Consider the following 16,356-nt stretch of genomic DNA (forward strand, 5'->3'; position numbering starts at 1 on the left):
GTTTTCTTGTCTCTGCTCTCTTGCTGTGTAGTAAGTCCAACTTTTGGGATGAACTCTGTTCATAATTCTGGATCGTGAGTTCTCTGGGGACTTTGATCTTTTCCTCCATGCAGTTGGGAGTCAACTGGGATTAGAATTCAATGTGTCAGCTAACTCAGAGATCCCAATACGGAACTTAGCACTCCTGGTCAACAGGATACTCTCCAGGGAGCTTGGCCTCCAGAAATCAATGACTGGATGCTATCCATCTAACCCAAGTGTGCTCGATGGCAGCTCCTTCTGTTTTCTATTACCATCGGAGTGATAATGATTATTTTATAAGCACAGATAGTGAAGGAATATTTATTTTTAAAACATTCAGTTCTGTTGAATGATTTTGCATTCTACAGGATTAATTTTCCAAATATTTGACCTAGGCAAACAAATCATTATGAAAAGGAATTCTTAATGCATTTTAGAATGAAAATGAAATGTGTCCCCATGTCAAACTTTGGCCTAACTAAGACACTTAAAATATTAAGAAAATAAGGACATTCTCCTAAGTGGTGGACAAACTCAGGTAAGTGTGTGCTGGAAGGTAAGAACTGTCATAGGTTTCCTCTCTAGGACATAAATGATGCAGAGAGAGCTGGTGTTCAGCATACACATCAGTAGTGATGCTCCTTGGTGTACAAATTGGAATTATTGACTGTAACACTATTGGAAAATGGAAAGTAGAGTTTATGCTTCTGTGTTTGTTCCTATCTTACAGACTTTTATAGTATTGAATAAAGGGAAGGCCATCTTCCGGTTCAGTGCCACCTCTGCTCTGTACATTTTAACTCCCTTCAATCCTCTTAGGAAAATAGCTATTAAGATTTTGGTTCATTCATATCCTTTTGGAAGTGATTTATGTTAACTTTTTGTATAAATTGTGTTGTATAGATATATGAATAACTAAAATGTGCATACACTATAGCTTCTATCACATTTACTAGCGCCATTCATTGGTCACACAAATCTTTTTTTTTTTTTTTCTGTTTTATTGTGATGAGAATTGAACCCAGGGCCTTGGATATGCCAGGCAAACACTCTACCACTGAGGCACACCTCCATCCTTTAACCCTTGTCTGCACTCCAGGATCCTAGCCAGGGAATGGTGCCAGCCACTGTAGATGGGTCTTCCCATCTGAATTAACAAAGCAGTCAAAATAACTCCCCAGATGCATGCAATGAGGCCTGTCTCCTAGGCAATTCTCAATTCTGTCAGATTGACAATTGATACCAGCTATTATATATGCATTGAATCCCTTACGTTGTGTGCAACAAAACCATGTTTATTACCATCTATACAGAGTTCTATAGAATTTTTATTGAAATTATATAACAAAAAATCTACTTTCAAAATAAAATACAGGTTAGCCACAGATATGATATATGCCATTTTAATGGACCTCAGAATGAACTTGCAAGCACACAAGAATCTCAAGAGACTCCAAGATTAGCAAAATTTTCGACTTTTCTGATGATTTATATGAAATACAGTCATATTGGCTGAATATCAAATTTAAGCCACTGAATATGATTCCGCATTACAAAACTGCCTGTTTAGTAAAGGCAGGATGTTCATAAAAGAACTAAAGCTGGTCTAAAAGGTTGAAGGAAGCTCAGTTCTGTGGTTCCCACTGGAGGTCAAAGGCTTCTGCAACTAAGTTCCAATGTGGATATTGATCAGTGAAAAAAATCAATTATGACTGAATTTCTTTTGATGGCCTTGGTCATAATTAATATAAAAATACTATTATAAGTATTATAAGGTCATACTAGCAAGATTAAAATAAATTTTACATTCTCAAATCTAAAGAGTTGAACAAGCACAAAGCCTTGGGTTTGATTTGTTCCCCAAACAGTACAAAATTAGTAACTAACTGAATAAATAAATAAGAAGCTTTAAAAAAAATTCAAAAGCCAGCACTACACTAACAAAAGGGGGAAGAAAAAAAAAAACAGAAAGCAAAATAGTAACAGTAGCAAACCCAATTTAAAAACCAACAAAAATAAATGTCATTCTCTTTTTGAGCCAAGTTGATTACAAGTAATTCCTTTATACTGTCAAAGGAGTTATCATATTAAAAAAATTTCTAAATTACCTGTTTTACCATCTAAAAGCTTTTCTATCTTAGTTTGTATTTCTAGTGCCATCATGTGGACATTTGCTGAAAACATTCTTTACACCTAATGGAAATGTTTCGTTTGGCCAATCAACTGTAGTAGAAAGAATACGTGATGTTCTAGCAGAAAACATGTATTTTAGGATCCTGTATCAACCATCTGTTTTCTGCAGACTTTAGACATCATTTCTGTGATTTCTAAAATGCTTTTAAGGCCGCTTTCAGAGCTACAATCTTATGACATTTTCTTCATTTGAATGCACACTTCTCTAAAGACGTTGTTTGCAAGCATTTTACATACATTACCTTCTTTAATCTACAGCCAAACAACACAGCTTGTCAATGGTTAATATCTGTCTGTGGATGTAGGTGGAGTCATAGGGAGGTGAATGCACAGAGGACAAGTGACTGACCCATGAGCATGTTGCTGTGTGGAATTTCAATTACACTCAAGTGATGTTAAGCATTGACCTTCAAGAGCGCCCCTTTTCATCTTCTCCAATGCTGTTGTACCTGAATAAACTCACTGAAAACACAGCAACCCAGCACTTTTCACAATACTCTGCTTTGACCATAAGGTGTATTCATTCATAAATTCCATTCACTGTTGAAGAAATTTTGCTATTGCAGAAATGCACCTCCCTCAATAATTTACTATTCTCATTGTGTCAATTGGTTCAAATTAATACTTTCTGCTCAAGAATGTTGCAAATTCATATAACACAGAAATAGAACCCCCCACAAGCTCTCTGGGAGGTAATCACACTGGTTTAGAAACAGCTGCAGTGGCAGCTTGTAGTCTTATACTGCCCACATTCTCATTTAATCTGAAATTGTGGAGGTCACACTATTATGTGTACTTAACAGATGAAGCAAGTGAAATCTAAAGTGATTAGCTAATACACAGGCACATGCATATCCATGAATCCTGTTGCACTGAGATTTGGTATTATTATTTTTTAAATGTAACACATGAGCTTTCTTCTGTGTGTTCCTTAACACTAATTTACATTATTCAGCATGCTTATCATGTGCACTATTTTGACAAACTGTGTGTTTATGACAATGAGCAACCCTCCTGACTGGACAAAGAATGTAGAGTAAGTTCAATTGTATATTTTTAGATATTTATAAATGTACATACATTTGAAATTTTGAAACCATGTTTCAATGTATCCTTTAAATAAAACTGAAGAGTATACTTGATAAAGCCATTTGTAGACACAACTGTACACTAAGACAAAGTTCTCTGAGTCCCAGACTTACTAGTGTTGGATGTGGGTTTTCCCTTTACCTTGTAGTTGGTATTATGTTTTGTTTTTCAAGACAGAGTGTCTCTGTGTGACTAGCTGTCCTAGAACTTACTCTGTAGACCAAGCTGGCCTTGAACTCACAGGGTTCTGCTCTCCTCTGCCTCACAAGTGCTGGGATTAAAGGCAAGCACTAGCTCACCAGGCATTATAGTTAGGAGTTAACAGAAGTCCAAGAGAATACTCAACAGTTTTCCTATAGGATCTAGTATTGACCATCTCTTCATGTTGGGGCTACCATTCTGTAAGAGAGTCACAATTGTGATAACTGTAGCTATGGCTGTTCCAGTGCTGGCTATTGTATCTGCTTAAACTGCCCATGTTCTGTCCCCTGTAACTCTCTGGCTGCTGACCATAACATGCACACAGTATTTCCAAAGCCTCTTCTTTCAATGCCTCTAGATGGGAGCCAATGAGAAAATGGACAGATTATGAAAAAAGAATAAACTGTTTACAGGATATATTCTGCAAGTATTTAAGTTAGCATGCAAGACACAAACACACAACTAACTTAAAAAACAAACCTTTTAAAAATATTGAGATTGAGATTGTTTTCCTTCTAAGGGAGAGTCATCATATGCTTTTTCATATTAATGATTGTCGATTGCAAGCCGTGTCCTCACTGGCTAACTCTTGGGAGACTCTGCTTCTGCTGAGGCCAAGCCATTTCTGAAAGTAGCTAGACTGACTGGGCATGGCATGTATTTCTTATACTGCTGTGATGGTATCTTTAAAAAATGACCATTCATATTGTAGGTACTTATTCTGGTCTCATTTCTGTTGCTATGATAAAATAATCTGACAAAGTAAGGGAGAAAGAGTTTATTTTAGTTCACAATTCTAGATTTCACTGTTATTTCAAGAAGATCAGGACAGGAGCTTGAAGCAGCTGGTCACATAACATTCACAGGCAAGAGCAGGGACAGTACACATGTGTGCATGTTTAGCAGCTAGCATTCTCTACTCTTATGCAGTCTAGGGCCCCCAAACAAGGAATGGTGCCACCTAATTTCTGGGGGTTTTTTGAGGGGAGGCAGGGGCTTGGTTTTGGTTTCTCAAGTCAGGGTCTCTTTGTAGTTTTGGAGGCTGTCCTGGAACTAGCTCTTGTAGACCAGGCTGGTCTCGAACTCACAGAGATCTGCCTGCCTCTGCCTCCCAAGTGCTGGGATTAAAGACTTGAGCCACCATCTTCCTGGCCTAATTTCAAGGTGTTTCTTCCCACAGCAGTTAAGGCAGTCAGCGTGCTCACAAGCCAGCCAGAGCTAGCTAAACACTCATTGAGACTCTCTTCTCCAATAGCTGTAGGTTTTGTCAACTTGTCTTTTAAAATTAACCATCAGAGAAGTTAAGTTTAAGTTAATGTGATGTTTTATTTCTATGGAACGAAAATCAAGTGGCTTAGTTTTCTTTTCAGGTGTCTATGTTTTCCACTGACAGACTGTTAGGAAAGTGATGTACTCTGCGTGAAACTACAATGTCCTTAACTATTTGTGACTACTTGTTCCTAGGTACACCTTCACAGGAATATATACTTTCGAGTCACTAATAAAAATTATTGCAAGGGGTTTCTGTTTAGAAGATTTTACTTTCCTTCGTGACCCGTGGAACTGGCTTGACTTCACTGTCATTACATTTGCGTAAGTGACTCTTTTTGGAAACTTCAGAGGAGAATATAGTTTGGTCTTTTGTCCAAGCTCAGGATTTTAAACAGTATGCCTCAATGGTAAACCATTCTGGCATGATTTAGGCAATTGACCTCTATGTTTTAATGTCTACCTCAAGAGAATAAGCCCATTCCACTAGTCCATGTGGAGTAGTTGCAACGATAATTTTAATATCAATGAAGATCTATCTGAAAATTTTATATATGTCAGTCTTCTCACAAAAACACTCCATAAGATAGAAGTGTAAATTGTTTACCACATGACCTGGAGGATGGTTTTCAAAATTCACAGCAGCAAAACTTGTACTGGCTCCGTTTGCACTTATCTTTCTTATTCATGCTATGTACACCCTTCCTGCAGCTTCTTTGATAGCTTTGTGGAATAGTGGAAAGCAGGTCGTCATGCAGCAAAATATGCTGAAAATAAGATCACATGACAAAAAAGGAATTTAATGTATTATGAACTTATAAACTTAAGAAATTGTTATTTCCTGAACAAACTGATCTTTAAGGATTATAAGCAGACACACCCTACTTCTATTTCCCTTCTGACTAATTTCTTATTCACCCCTTTCTTTATGGCCTTCTTTATTTTACTCAGTGTAAATCTTTTCAATTTACACTAGTCCTATGCTCATTTCTCACCTTCGTGTTCTCTCCCTTTTGCAAGTGATGAACTGCCTCCAGAAAGAGAAGCTGAAAATAACAGGAGTAGGCAATAGTACATGTGGAGGATAATGGACCAGCTCCACTTACCCCATCTTTGGGGGCTGAGTTTCTGAGCATTAGCAGGTCTGAAGGGATAGACAAAAGGAGAGATGGTATTGACATGCTCAGAAGTGTAAATACTGGCTGTCTGGTTTTAATTTTATAACTTCATATCTGATCAGATTAGGAAATCCATCCACGTGCCTTTCAGCCACAACTTACAGGTTGGCATTTGAGACTCTCCTTCTTGAGAATAAGAAATAATGACAGAGAAACTTTGGGCCACATAAAGTGTTATTGTTAATTTATCCAACTTTTATTCAAAAGTTATGTTAGGAAATGCATTTTGAAAGGTAGAGCAATAGGCAATCTATTATAATAGCTAAATTTCTGTCGAATGGTTTCATATAGTATTTCTTTTCCAACTAAAACCATAGCCCATGGCTTATTTACCCCTTAATTAATTTTCAGCTTTTGGATTTTTTGAGCATTGAGTCTAAACACTATTTCATCAATTCTAGATAAGATGTGATTAGTATAGAGCATAATGTAATTGTACCTACAAGTCTCTCTTTGCATCCTGTTACTGTACTTGTGTGTGAACTCCCCCACTACAGATATGTGACAGAGTTTGTGGACCTGGGCAATGTCTCAGCGTTGAGAACGTTCAGAGTTCTTCGAGCATTGAAAACTATTTCAGTCATTCCAGGTGAGAGCTATGTGCAGGCGTATAGGTTAAGAACCAAATTAGCTCTGGCACTTTTTCAATTGGGCCTCCTTGGTTGACATTCATTATTATGGAAAGTTGAGAATCATAAGACAGAGTGCTTCACATAGTCTTACTCATATTGTCCCTACAGGCTTTATCAGCCTTTGTGTTTAATGGATGGACACTCTAATGTGCAATCCAAACAGTTTCTACTTTAAAATGTATTTTGTAATGTCAATGTTATTAAGGATTTGTTCCCTATTATATGAATTAAGTTTATATCTATTGATACCTGTGCAAAACAATCTTATTCTTTTCTAACAAAAGACAAATAATAACATGGTAATGAATAGCCTTCACCAACATGAAATATTTGTTTTAAAATGAAGTAATACTATGAATTATTTTTATATCAAAAATGTACCTGCTATGGGCAGGGTTTGGGGACTTACACATTGGCTCAATGTTTTCAAGAGAATACTGTGAAGGATTTATTTATTATTTCAGATGCTTAAGACTTAATAATAATGGCTTCTTTCTTTCAGGCCTGAAGACCATCGTGGGGGCCCTGATCCAGTCAGTGAAGAAGCTGTCTGACGTCATGATCCTCACTGTGTTCTGTCTCAGTGTCTTTGCTCTAATCGGGCTGCAGCTGTTCATGGGCAACCTGAGGAATAAATGTGTGCAGTGGCCCCCCACCAATGCTTCCCTTGAGGAACATAGCATTGAGAAGAATATAACTACAGATTATAATGGCACACTTGTAAATGAAACCGTGTTTGAGTTTGACTGGAAATCATATATTCAAGATTCAAGTAAGAATTACCATTTTGTGTACTTACTCTTTCAATGTTTGTCTTCTGTCTATTCATGGACTAGTAAACGGTGATCCCAAGGAAGTTGTAATCACTTAAAAATTATCTGATGTAAATTCTTAAAATATTTGAACCTCTATTTTTATTTGGCATTTCTTTCTCCTGGATTTTGCTTGTTTTCTTTAACAGGAGCACTGTGATCAAACCCAGGACTTTGCACAAGTTGAGCTGGTGCTGTACTACTGAGCCACACCACTAGCACCTTCCATGAATGTTAAATAGGCCATTTGTATCTTCTTGAATAATTTTAAGAAGAATTTTGTTAACCAGCTTACCCATGGTTTGCACATATAATGTATAATTTGATAGCTATTCTAATTGTTACTGTTGAGTATTACCTTCTATTGTATCATCATATACAAGGCTAATGAATTGAGCAAGGGAGAATTTCCCTAGGATAATACATCAGTGTACATTCCACATATGACAGCTGTTACAACCAAAGAAAATATAGTTTGTGAAAACCTTTTGCTAAATGTGGCCACTAAAAATTACTGCAGAGGCCAGAGTGCAAGGATAGAGGGAAATATTGTTGACAATACATGGCTTAATACATGATGAAATACTTTTTGTAGGCTAGATTCCATTGTTATTGTAGGGAAATGAAGTGAAAGACACAAGTAATAATATTCTATTTGTAAAGCAACATCAAAGAAGAAAACAGTAAAGTCAATTTAACTCAAATGACATCAGTTGAAAAGCCAGGTTAATCAATGAAGTTATAGGAATCAGCTTATCTTAGTGTAAAGAATTTAACTCAAATCATTGATATTGAACAAATCAATTATGAAAGAATGGAAAAAGAAGTGTCCCACATATTTCTCTTTTTAAAGTGATGATGAAATAAGTAAAATTTTCTGTTCCTTTCCTTTAGTTACAGTATTTTTCTATAGCAGTATTTCAGAAGCAAGGAAAGTTAGAACACGGTTCTCCCACTAATCCCTCCCCCAACACTCCCAATCTGCCCACCCCAATCCTCTCCTCCTCCATTTCTATTCAGAGAAGAGCAGACCTCTGTTGGATATCAACAAAACAAGGCATATCAAGTTGCAGTAAGACTAAGCATCTCCCTTTGTATTAAGACTGGGCAAGGCAACCCAATATGAGGAATAGGGTCCCAAAAACAGGCAACAGAGTCAGAGACAGCCCCTGCTCTCACTGTTAGGAGTCTCACAGGAAAATCAAGCTATATAACTGTCATATATTTGCAGAGAACCTAGGTCAGTCCCTCCAGGCTCCCTGTTTGTTGTTTCAGTCTCTGTAAGCCCCTGTGATCCCAGGTTAGTTGATTCTGTGGGTTTTCTTGTGATGCCCTTGACCCTCTAGCTCCTACAAATCTTTCTCCCTCTCTTCAGCAGGATTCCTTGAGCTAGGCTTAATGTGTGACTGTGGGTCTCTGCATCTGTTTCCACCAGTTACTGGATGAAGCTTCGCTGAGGACTAATGGGCTAGGCACTAACCTATAATCATAGCAAAATATCTTTAGGCATCATCACATTAACATTTTTCCCTCTAGGCATGTTTGGTTCTATCTTATGCCTCTGGACTATCCTTCCTCTGATTCCTGGTGCTTCAGGCAGTTTCAGGGGTGAGCTCACTCTCTTGGATATGTCAGGCTGGGCCAGTCATTGGTTGGTCACTCTCACAACCTCTGTGTCACCCTTACCTCAGCACATCCCATAGGTCAGACATACAGACAGTGGGTCTAAGGTTATGTGACTGGGTTGGTGTCCCAATCCCTCCACCGGAAGTTATGCCTGGTTACAGGAGGTAGCCAGTTCAGGCTAGTATATTCTTTTGCTAGGAATCTTAGCTGGGGTCATCGTTGTAGATTCCTGGGAGTTTCCACACACCAAGTTTCAACCTCATCCTGAAATGCCCAGCAGAGCCAGTCTTCTCTCTGAGTACTCTCCCCACCATTGCTCTGCTACCTGTTCCCTCATGTTCCTTTCCCCACACACCCCCCAGTCCACCCACAAAATCTCTTCTATTTCCTCTTCCCAGGGAGATCCAGATGTTCCAGCTTGATTTCTCCTGTGTCAATGCTTTATATTCTATCAAGTGTGTCTGAATTTATGTTGAGGTATTTGTTCCACTTGAACCTGAATTTTGTGCAGGGTAATAGATATCAATCTATTTGCATTCTTCTACATGTCGATTCCAGTAATTTAGACCAGCAATATTTGTTGGAATGCTTTCTTTTTTCCATTTTATAATTTTGGTTTCTTCGTCAAAAATCAGGTTTTCATAGGTGTGTGGATTTATGCCTCGGTCTTCAATTTGATTCCATTGATCCACATGTCTGGTTTATGACAATACCATGCAGTTTTTATTATTATATCTCTTTAGTAGAGCTTGAAATCAAGGATGATTATACCTGTGGAAGTTCTTTTATTGCACAGGATTGTTTTAGCTATTCTGAGTTTGTTGATGCTGCTGCTGTTTTTCCATAGGAAAATAAGTATTGTTCTTTCAAGGCTGGTAAAGAATTATGTTGGGATTTTGGATGGAGATTATGTTGAATGTATAGATTGCTTTTCGTAGGATTAACATTGTTACTATGTTAATCCTACTGATCCATCAACATGGGAGATCATTCCATCTTCTGATATCTTCTCCAATTTCTTCAAAGACTTGAAGTTCTTGTCAAACAGGTCTTTCCCATGTTTGGTTACACCAAGACACTTTATATTATTTGTGGCTATTGTGAAGGGTGGTGTTTTCCACATTTCCTTCTCAGTCCCTTTAATTATCATTTGTATGTAGGAGGGCTACTGTTTTGTTTCCATCATTGCTTTTTTGTTTGTTTTTTTGGGTTTATTTTGTTGTTGTTGTTGTTGTTGTTGTTAATCTTATATCCAGCCACTTCACTAAAGATGTTTATCAGCTGTAAGAGTTCCCTGATAGAATTCTGGGGGTCATGTATGTATGCTATAATATCATCTGCAAATAGTGATAACTTAGACTATGTGAGGGGGATCCGGCTGTGACATCTGTCACCCCATTGATTGCCAGGATTGATTCGGTTGATCTGGCTGGTTAGCCTCATGTCCCCTTCTTCCTTTCCAATTTTTATCTTCTTGATCTCTCCTAGTTGGCTTATTGCTCTAGCTAAAACTTTTATGAAGAGTGGAAAGACTTGTCCTTTTCCTGTTTTTAGTGGAATTGCTTTGAGTTTCTCTCCATTTAATTTGATGTTCGATGTCAGCTTGCTGCATATTGTCTGTATTATGTTTAAGTATGGCCTTTCTATTCCTGATCTCTACAAGATTTTTATCTTGAAGGTGTTTTAGGTTTTGCCAAAGGCTTTTACAGCATCTAATGAGATGACCATGTGGATTTTTTTCTTTTAGTTTGTTTACATAGTGGATTACGTTGATTGTTACATTGATTTTCATATGTTGAATCATCCCTGCATCTCTGGGATGAAGCCTACTTGATTGTAGTGGATGATATTTTGATGTGTTCATGGATTCAGTTTATCGGTATTTTACTGAGTATATTTGTGTCAATGTTCATGAGGGAAGTTGGTCTGTAGTTCTCTTTCTTCATTGAATCCTTGTGTGGTTTGGGTTATCAGGGTAATTGTGACCTCATAAAAAGAATTTGGAAATGTTCTTTGTGTTTCTATTTTGTGGAATAATTTGAGGATTATTGGTATTAGTTTCTTCTTTGAATGTCTGGCAGAATTCTGAGCTGAAACCATCTGGTCCTGGGCTTTTTATTTTTGGGTGGAGCGAGACTTTTAATGACTCCTTCTATTTCCTTAGGGGTTATAGGTCTATTTAAATTATTTACCTGACCTTGATAATTTTGTTAAGTGGTATCTATCAAGAAAGTTTGTCCATTTCTTTAAGATTTTTTAATTTTATAGAGTTCAGGCTTTTGAAGTATGACTGAATGGTTCTCTGGATTTCCTCAGTGTCTATTGTTATATCCCCCTTTTAGTTTCTGACTTTATTTATTTGGGTATTCTCTCTATGTCTTTTAATTAGTTTGGATAATTGTTTGCCTATTTTGTTTCCTTGATTATATTGTTCTCTGTTTCTATCTTATTGATTTCAGCCATGCGTTTGATTATTTCCTGCCTTCTACTCCTGCTAGGTTTTCTTTTTGTTCTAGAGCTTTCTCCTGTGCTGTTTAGTTGCTAGGAAGAGATCTCTCCAAATTCTTAAGAAGGCACTTAGTGCTATGACCCTTAGCACTGCTTTCATTGTGTCCCTTAAGTTTAACTTGTTGTGCATTCATTTTCAATGAATTCTAGGAAGTCTTTAATTTCTTTATTTCTTCCTTGACACAGTGGTAATTTAGTGGAGAGTTGTTCAGTTTCCATAAATTTGTATGAATTTGTTATTGTTGAAATCCAACTTTAATCCATGGTGGTCTGATAGAATGATGGGGGCTATTCCAATTTTCTTGTATCCCTTGGTACTTGCTTTGTGACCAACTTTGTGGTCAATTTTGGAGAATACTCCATAAGGTGCTGTGAAGAAAATGTATTGGTTTTTTTTTTCTCCTTTTTATTTAAATTAAAAGTGTATTGTGTTTTTTCTCCTTTTTATTTAAATTAGAAACAAGCTTGTTTTACATGTCAATCCCAGTTCCTTTTCCCTTTCCTCCTCCCCTGGCCCCAACTGACCCTCTATCCTATTCCCTTTCTGCTCCCCAGGGAAGGTGAGACCTTCCATGGGGGATCTTTAATGTCTGCCATATCCTTTGGAGCAGGGCCTAGACTCTCCCCCATGTGTTTATACTGAGAGAGTATCCCTCTATGTGGAATGGGCTCCCAAAGTTCATTCCTGTACTAGGGATAAATACTGATCCACTACCAGAGGCCCCGTAGATTAACCAGACCTCCAAACTGAAATCCTCGTTCAGGGAGTCTGGAACAGTCCTATGCTGGTTTCCCATCTATCAGTCTGGGGTCCTAAATCTTTTGTTTTTGGGTAAAATGCTCTGCAGCTATTAGGTCCCTTTGGGTCATAATTTCTGTTAGCTCCAGTAATTCCCTGTTTAGTTTTTTTCCTGGATGATCTTTCATTGGTGAGAATTGAGTATTGAAGCTTCCCAATATTAAATGTGTGAGGATCAATGTGTAATTTAAGCTTTAGTAGCATTTCCTTTACAAATATGGGTGCTCTTGTGTTTGGAGCATAAATGTTAGGAATTGGGATGTCATCTTGGTGGATTTTTCATTTGATGAGTATGAAGTGTTTTTATGGGTTGGAATTTTCCTTCTAGTACCTTCTGTAGGGCTGAATTTGTGGATAGATACTATTTAAATTTGACTTTATCATGAAATATCTTATTTTCTCCAATTATAGTGATTGAAAGATTTTCTTAGTTTAGTAGTCTGTGCTGGTATATGTGGCTTCTTAGAGTCTGAAGCACATCTGTCCAGGCCCTTCTGTCTTTTAGAGTCTCCCATAGGAAGTCAAGTGTAATTCTAGTAGGTCTGCCTTATATGTTATTTAGCCTTCTTCTCTTGCAATTTTTAATATTATTTCTTTGTTCTGTATTAGAGTGTTTTCATTTTATGTGGTGAGGAGTCTTTCTTTTCTGGTCCAATCTATCTGATGCTTTATAAGTTTCTTGTACCTTTATACACCTGTCCTTCTTTAGATTATGAAAATTTTCTTCTATGATTTTGTTAAAAATATTTCCTTGGCCTTTGAGCTAAGAATTTTCTCCTTCTTCTATTACTACTATTCTTAGGTTTGGTCTTTTAATAGTGTCCCAGATTTCCTGGATATATTTTGCCAGGATTTTTTTTTTTTAGATTTAACATGTTCTTTTATTGATGAATCTGTTTCTACTATTGTTTCTTCAACTCCTGAGATTCTCTATTCCATCTCTTGTATTCTGTTGGTGATGCTTACATCTGTAGTTTTATTGCTTCTATTTCCATTTTCAGGTCTTGAATAATTTTACTGGTTTCTGACAACTATTCATTTGTTTGCTTTTTCTTGGTAGTCTTTTAAGAAATTTATTTATTTCCTCCAATTTTTGGTTATCTTTTCCTGGATTTGTTTAAGGGATTAATTTATTTCCTCTTTTTGTAGTTGTTTGTTTGTTTAAGATCTATTATATATACAATATTTTGTCTGCACTTATGCCTGAATACCAGAAGAGGGCACAAGATCTCATATAAATGATTATGAGCCATCACGTGGTTGCTGGGAATTGAACTCAGAACCTCTGGAAGAACAGCCATCGCTCTTAACCTCTGAGTCATCTCTCCAGGCTCTCCCCCCCCCCAACACATACCTCTTTTATTTTCCTCCAATGCCAGGTTGAGAATTGACTTCTGAATAACCTATTCCACTTGATCCCTAACAAACTTGTCTCACATTTCCTCTTTAAGGACCTCTATCATCACCATTAAGTTGCTTTTAAGGTTATTTTCTTGTGCTCCAGCTGTGTTGGAATATTTGGGATTGCTGTAGTGTAATGGTTGGGCTTTAGTAATGACATATTGCCCTGGCTGTTGTTTGTATTCTTACACTTACATTTAGGCATTTGGAGTGATTAGAGGTCTAGGAGCCAGTTTCTGGATTTGTCTTTGTTGGATAGGTGTTTTCTTTCTTGGTTTCTGTTTCATCTTTGGTCTTCTGGCTGATGTGGCCTGTGGTTGAATAGAGAATCTCCATCCACATTGGGGGCTAGATGTCTGATGGCCTGGATTGTCTTTGGTCCAACAGGGGGTTTCTGCCCAAGTTTGGGACTAGATTTCCAGCAATGTGCATAGTCACTGATCTGGCTGGCACTCCTCTAAGGTTCATCTGGCCTGGCTTGTGCTAGTTTTCAGGGAGTCAGCCTGGTCTCTGGAATCAGGATGCTTGTCTGGCCTCTGTTTTTCAGGATGCTGGCCTGGCCTCTATTGGAATAGAAGGTTTCCGTCAGAGGTGGGGTTTGGCATATGGTCTGATTCCAAAAGTTTTAAAACCTTAAAAACCCTATGCCAGATTTTCCTGTTCATGTTTAAAATAGCGAGGACATTTTGAAATATAAATGATGCTTTCCCTTGTATGATTCTGTATCCTTTATATCATGTGGAATATATATATTATATCATATGGAATGAATTTCTCTGGAAAATTAGCATTTTCCTTTCTTACAAAGGTACAGCAATGCTTATTTAATCCAATGTGTTTTCTATTTCTGTCATACTATCTATGCATTCAGTAAACTTCATCAAAAGGCTACAAGGTCCAATACAAGTGATAGGGAATAATGAATGTGGCTTTATTTTTAGTATTGATAAGACTTTGAGTGAATGGTTACACTAGGGTAGTGAGTGTACTGAGAATACTGTGGGTGTTTATGCTACTGACACATGATGATGGGGTTTCTTCACTGTCAATCTTTGATAGAAAGGGAATGGATGGATAAGGAAAGCCTGCAGATGTATTAGAACTAGGAAGCAGTGATATGGTGGGATGCTCACCTATTCCAATTGTAAAAAACAGCATTTGCTTCATTCTATTCTGAAATATTTCATTAAAATACTCATATAGTTAATAGAATTTATGAATCATCGTTCTAAGCTATTGACATATATTCTAGAAACAGAAATGTAAATTATGATTAATTTAAAGAATTCACTAATGCTATTAAATATGGAAGGGAAAAAGGAAAATGCATCATCTATTGATTTGAAATACGTTGCTATTTTGAGGTACCTGTGATTCTCATCTCCTGCTGATGAACTTTTTTATTTCACAAAAGTAATAGAAAATACTGAACCATTCTCATAAATATTCCATGAGTACCTACAGTTGTCACTAATTTTACATTAATAATGAAGAAAGCCTTGTAACAATGAGTATCAATATCCTTAATGTATTACTGAGATTTGAAGAAAGAAAAGGAAAAATGCATGTGTTTAAGTGAATAATACGATATGCCCAAAATCACTTAAAGAAACTAAAAGTAGGACCCAAAGTTCCCACTCTTTTGGTGTTTCCCACAGTACAAATGTTTGTCATGTGGCCTTCTTTTTTTCAAACAGGATATCATTATTTCCTGGAAGGTTTTTTAGATGCACTGCTGTGTGGAAATAGCTCTGATGCAGGGTAAGCCAATCCTTTGTTTGAGATATGAGTATGTGTGGTATGTTCCCATATATATGTGTATCTCTTTCTGTAGAAATTCACTGATAACAGCAACTAACTTTATGCAAACTAATTTTCAGTAATTATAATATAAATAAAACAGAACCTATTCTAAATGTCAAGGTTTCTTCTGCAAAACAAGAAGCAATCGTTTGATCTGTAAAGCTATTTCCCTTGATACATAAGTATCAAGCTATGAATAACCATTGGAGACTCTGCAGTGAGGAAGGTTACTTAGTAACAACAATACCCAACAGCTAGTAATATTCTATGAAGTCAAAGCTGGGAAATGTATCAGGAAGTTGGATTCCACACTCTTGTGTCCTTTAAGTAGTGACTAGATCATTTTATAAGTATAGGCTTCTACCAGAAAAAAAGGCAGCAGAATGTCTTGTCATACTTTCTTTTTCCCCATTTGCAGCCAATGTCCAGAAGGATATATGTGTGTAAAAGCTGGTAGAAACCCTAATTATGGTTACACAAGCTTTGATACCTTCAGTTGGGCATTTTTGTCCCTGTTTCGACTGATGACTCAGGACTTCTGGGAAAATCTTTACCAACTGGTGAGAATCTGAAGAGATACTTACTGCATATAAATAGAAACATATAAGAATACAAACTGAGTCATGAAATGCAAACCACAGCATGATCTAGTAAAGAAAGTATAACTTGAGATCAGAGATATGGGCTTCTCTATCCTGTTGATTACAATACATGTTAAAAGAAGTAAAGCCAAGGAGAGTAACTCTGTCCTGTGTCTCCATAACTCAAATGTTATTTCTCATTTTTCTTAGACACAATTTCTCCTGAACAAAAGGCAAATCTCC

At 37.0% G+C, this 16,356-nt stretch overlaps 1 protein-coding gene across 4 annotated transcripts in view; it reads left to right on the forward strand.

The window, feature by feature from the left end:
* The window catches only part of Scn1a (sodium voltage-gated channel alpha subunit 1), a 142,803-nt gene that overhangs the window by 77,718 nt on the left and 48,729 nt on the right, over positions 1–16,356 (forward strand). For 2 of the 4 annotated variants that reach the window (XM_027420265.2, XM_027420266.2), the window contains exons 3-9: positions 752–870; positions 3,161–3,250; positions 4,969–5,097; positions 6,449–6,540; positions 7,086–7,355; positions 15,427–15,490; positions 15,951–16,092. In XM_027420265.2, coding sequence (XP_027276066.1) covers positions 752–870; positions 3,161–3,250; positions 4,969–5,097; positions 6,449–6,540; positions 7,086–7,355; positions 15,427–15,490; positions 15,951–16,092 — 906 coding nt within the window. Of the gene's footprint in view, positions 1–751; positions 871–3,160; positions 3,251–4,968; positions 5,098–6,448; positions 6,541–7,085; positions 7,356–15,426; positions 15,491–15,950; positions 16,093–16,356 lie in introns of those variants that run through there. The other 2 variants (XM_027420267.2, XM_027420269.2) reach the window with 2 other exon arrangements.

The sequence above is a fragment of the Cricetulus griseus genome, chromosome 6, assembly GCF_003668045.3.
Source record: "Cricetulus griseus strain 17A/GY chromosome 6, alternate assembly CriGri-PICRH-1.0, whole genome shotgun sequence".
Classification (NCBI taxonomy): domain Eukaryota; kingdom Metazoa; phylum Chordata; class Mammalia; order Rodentia; family Cricetidae; genus Cricetulus; species Cricetulus griseus.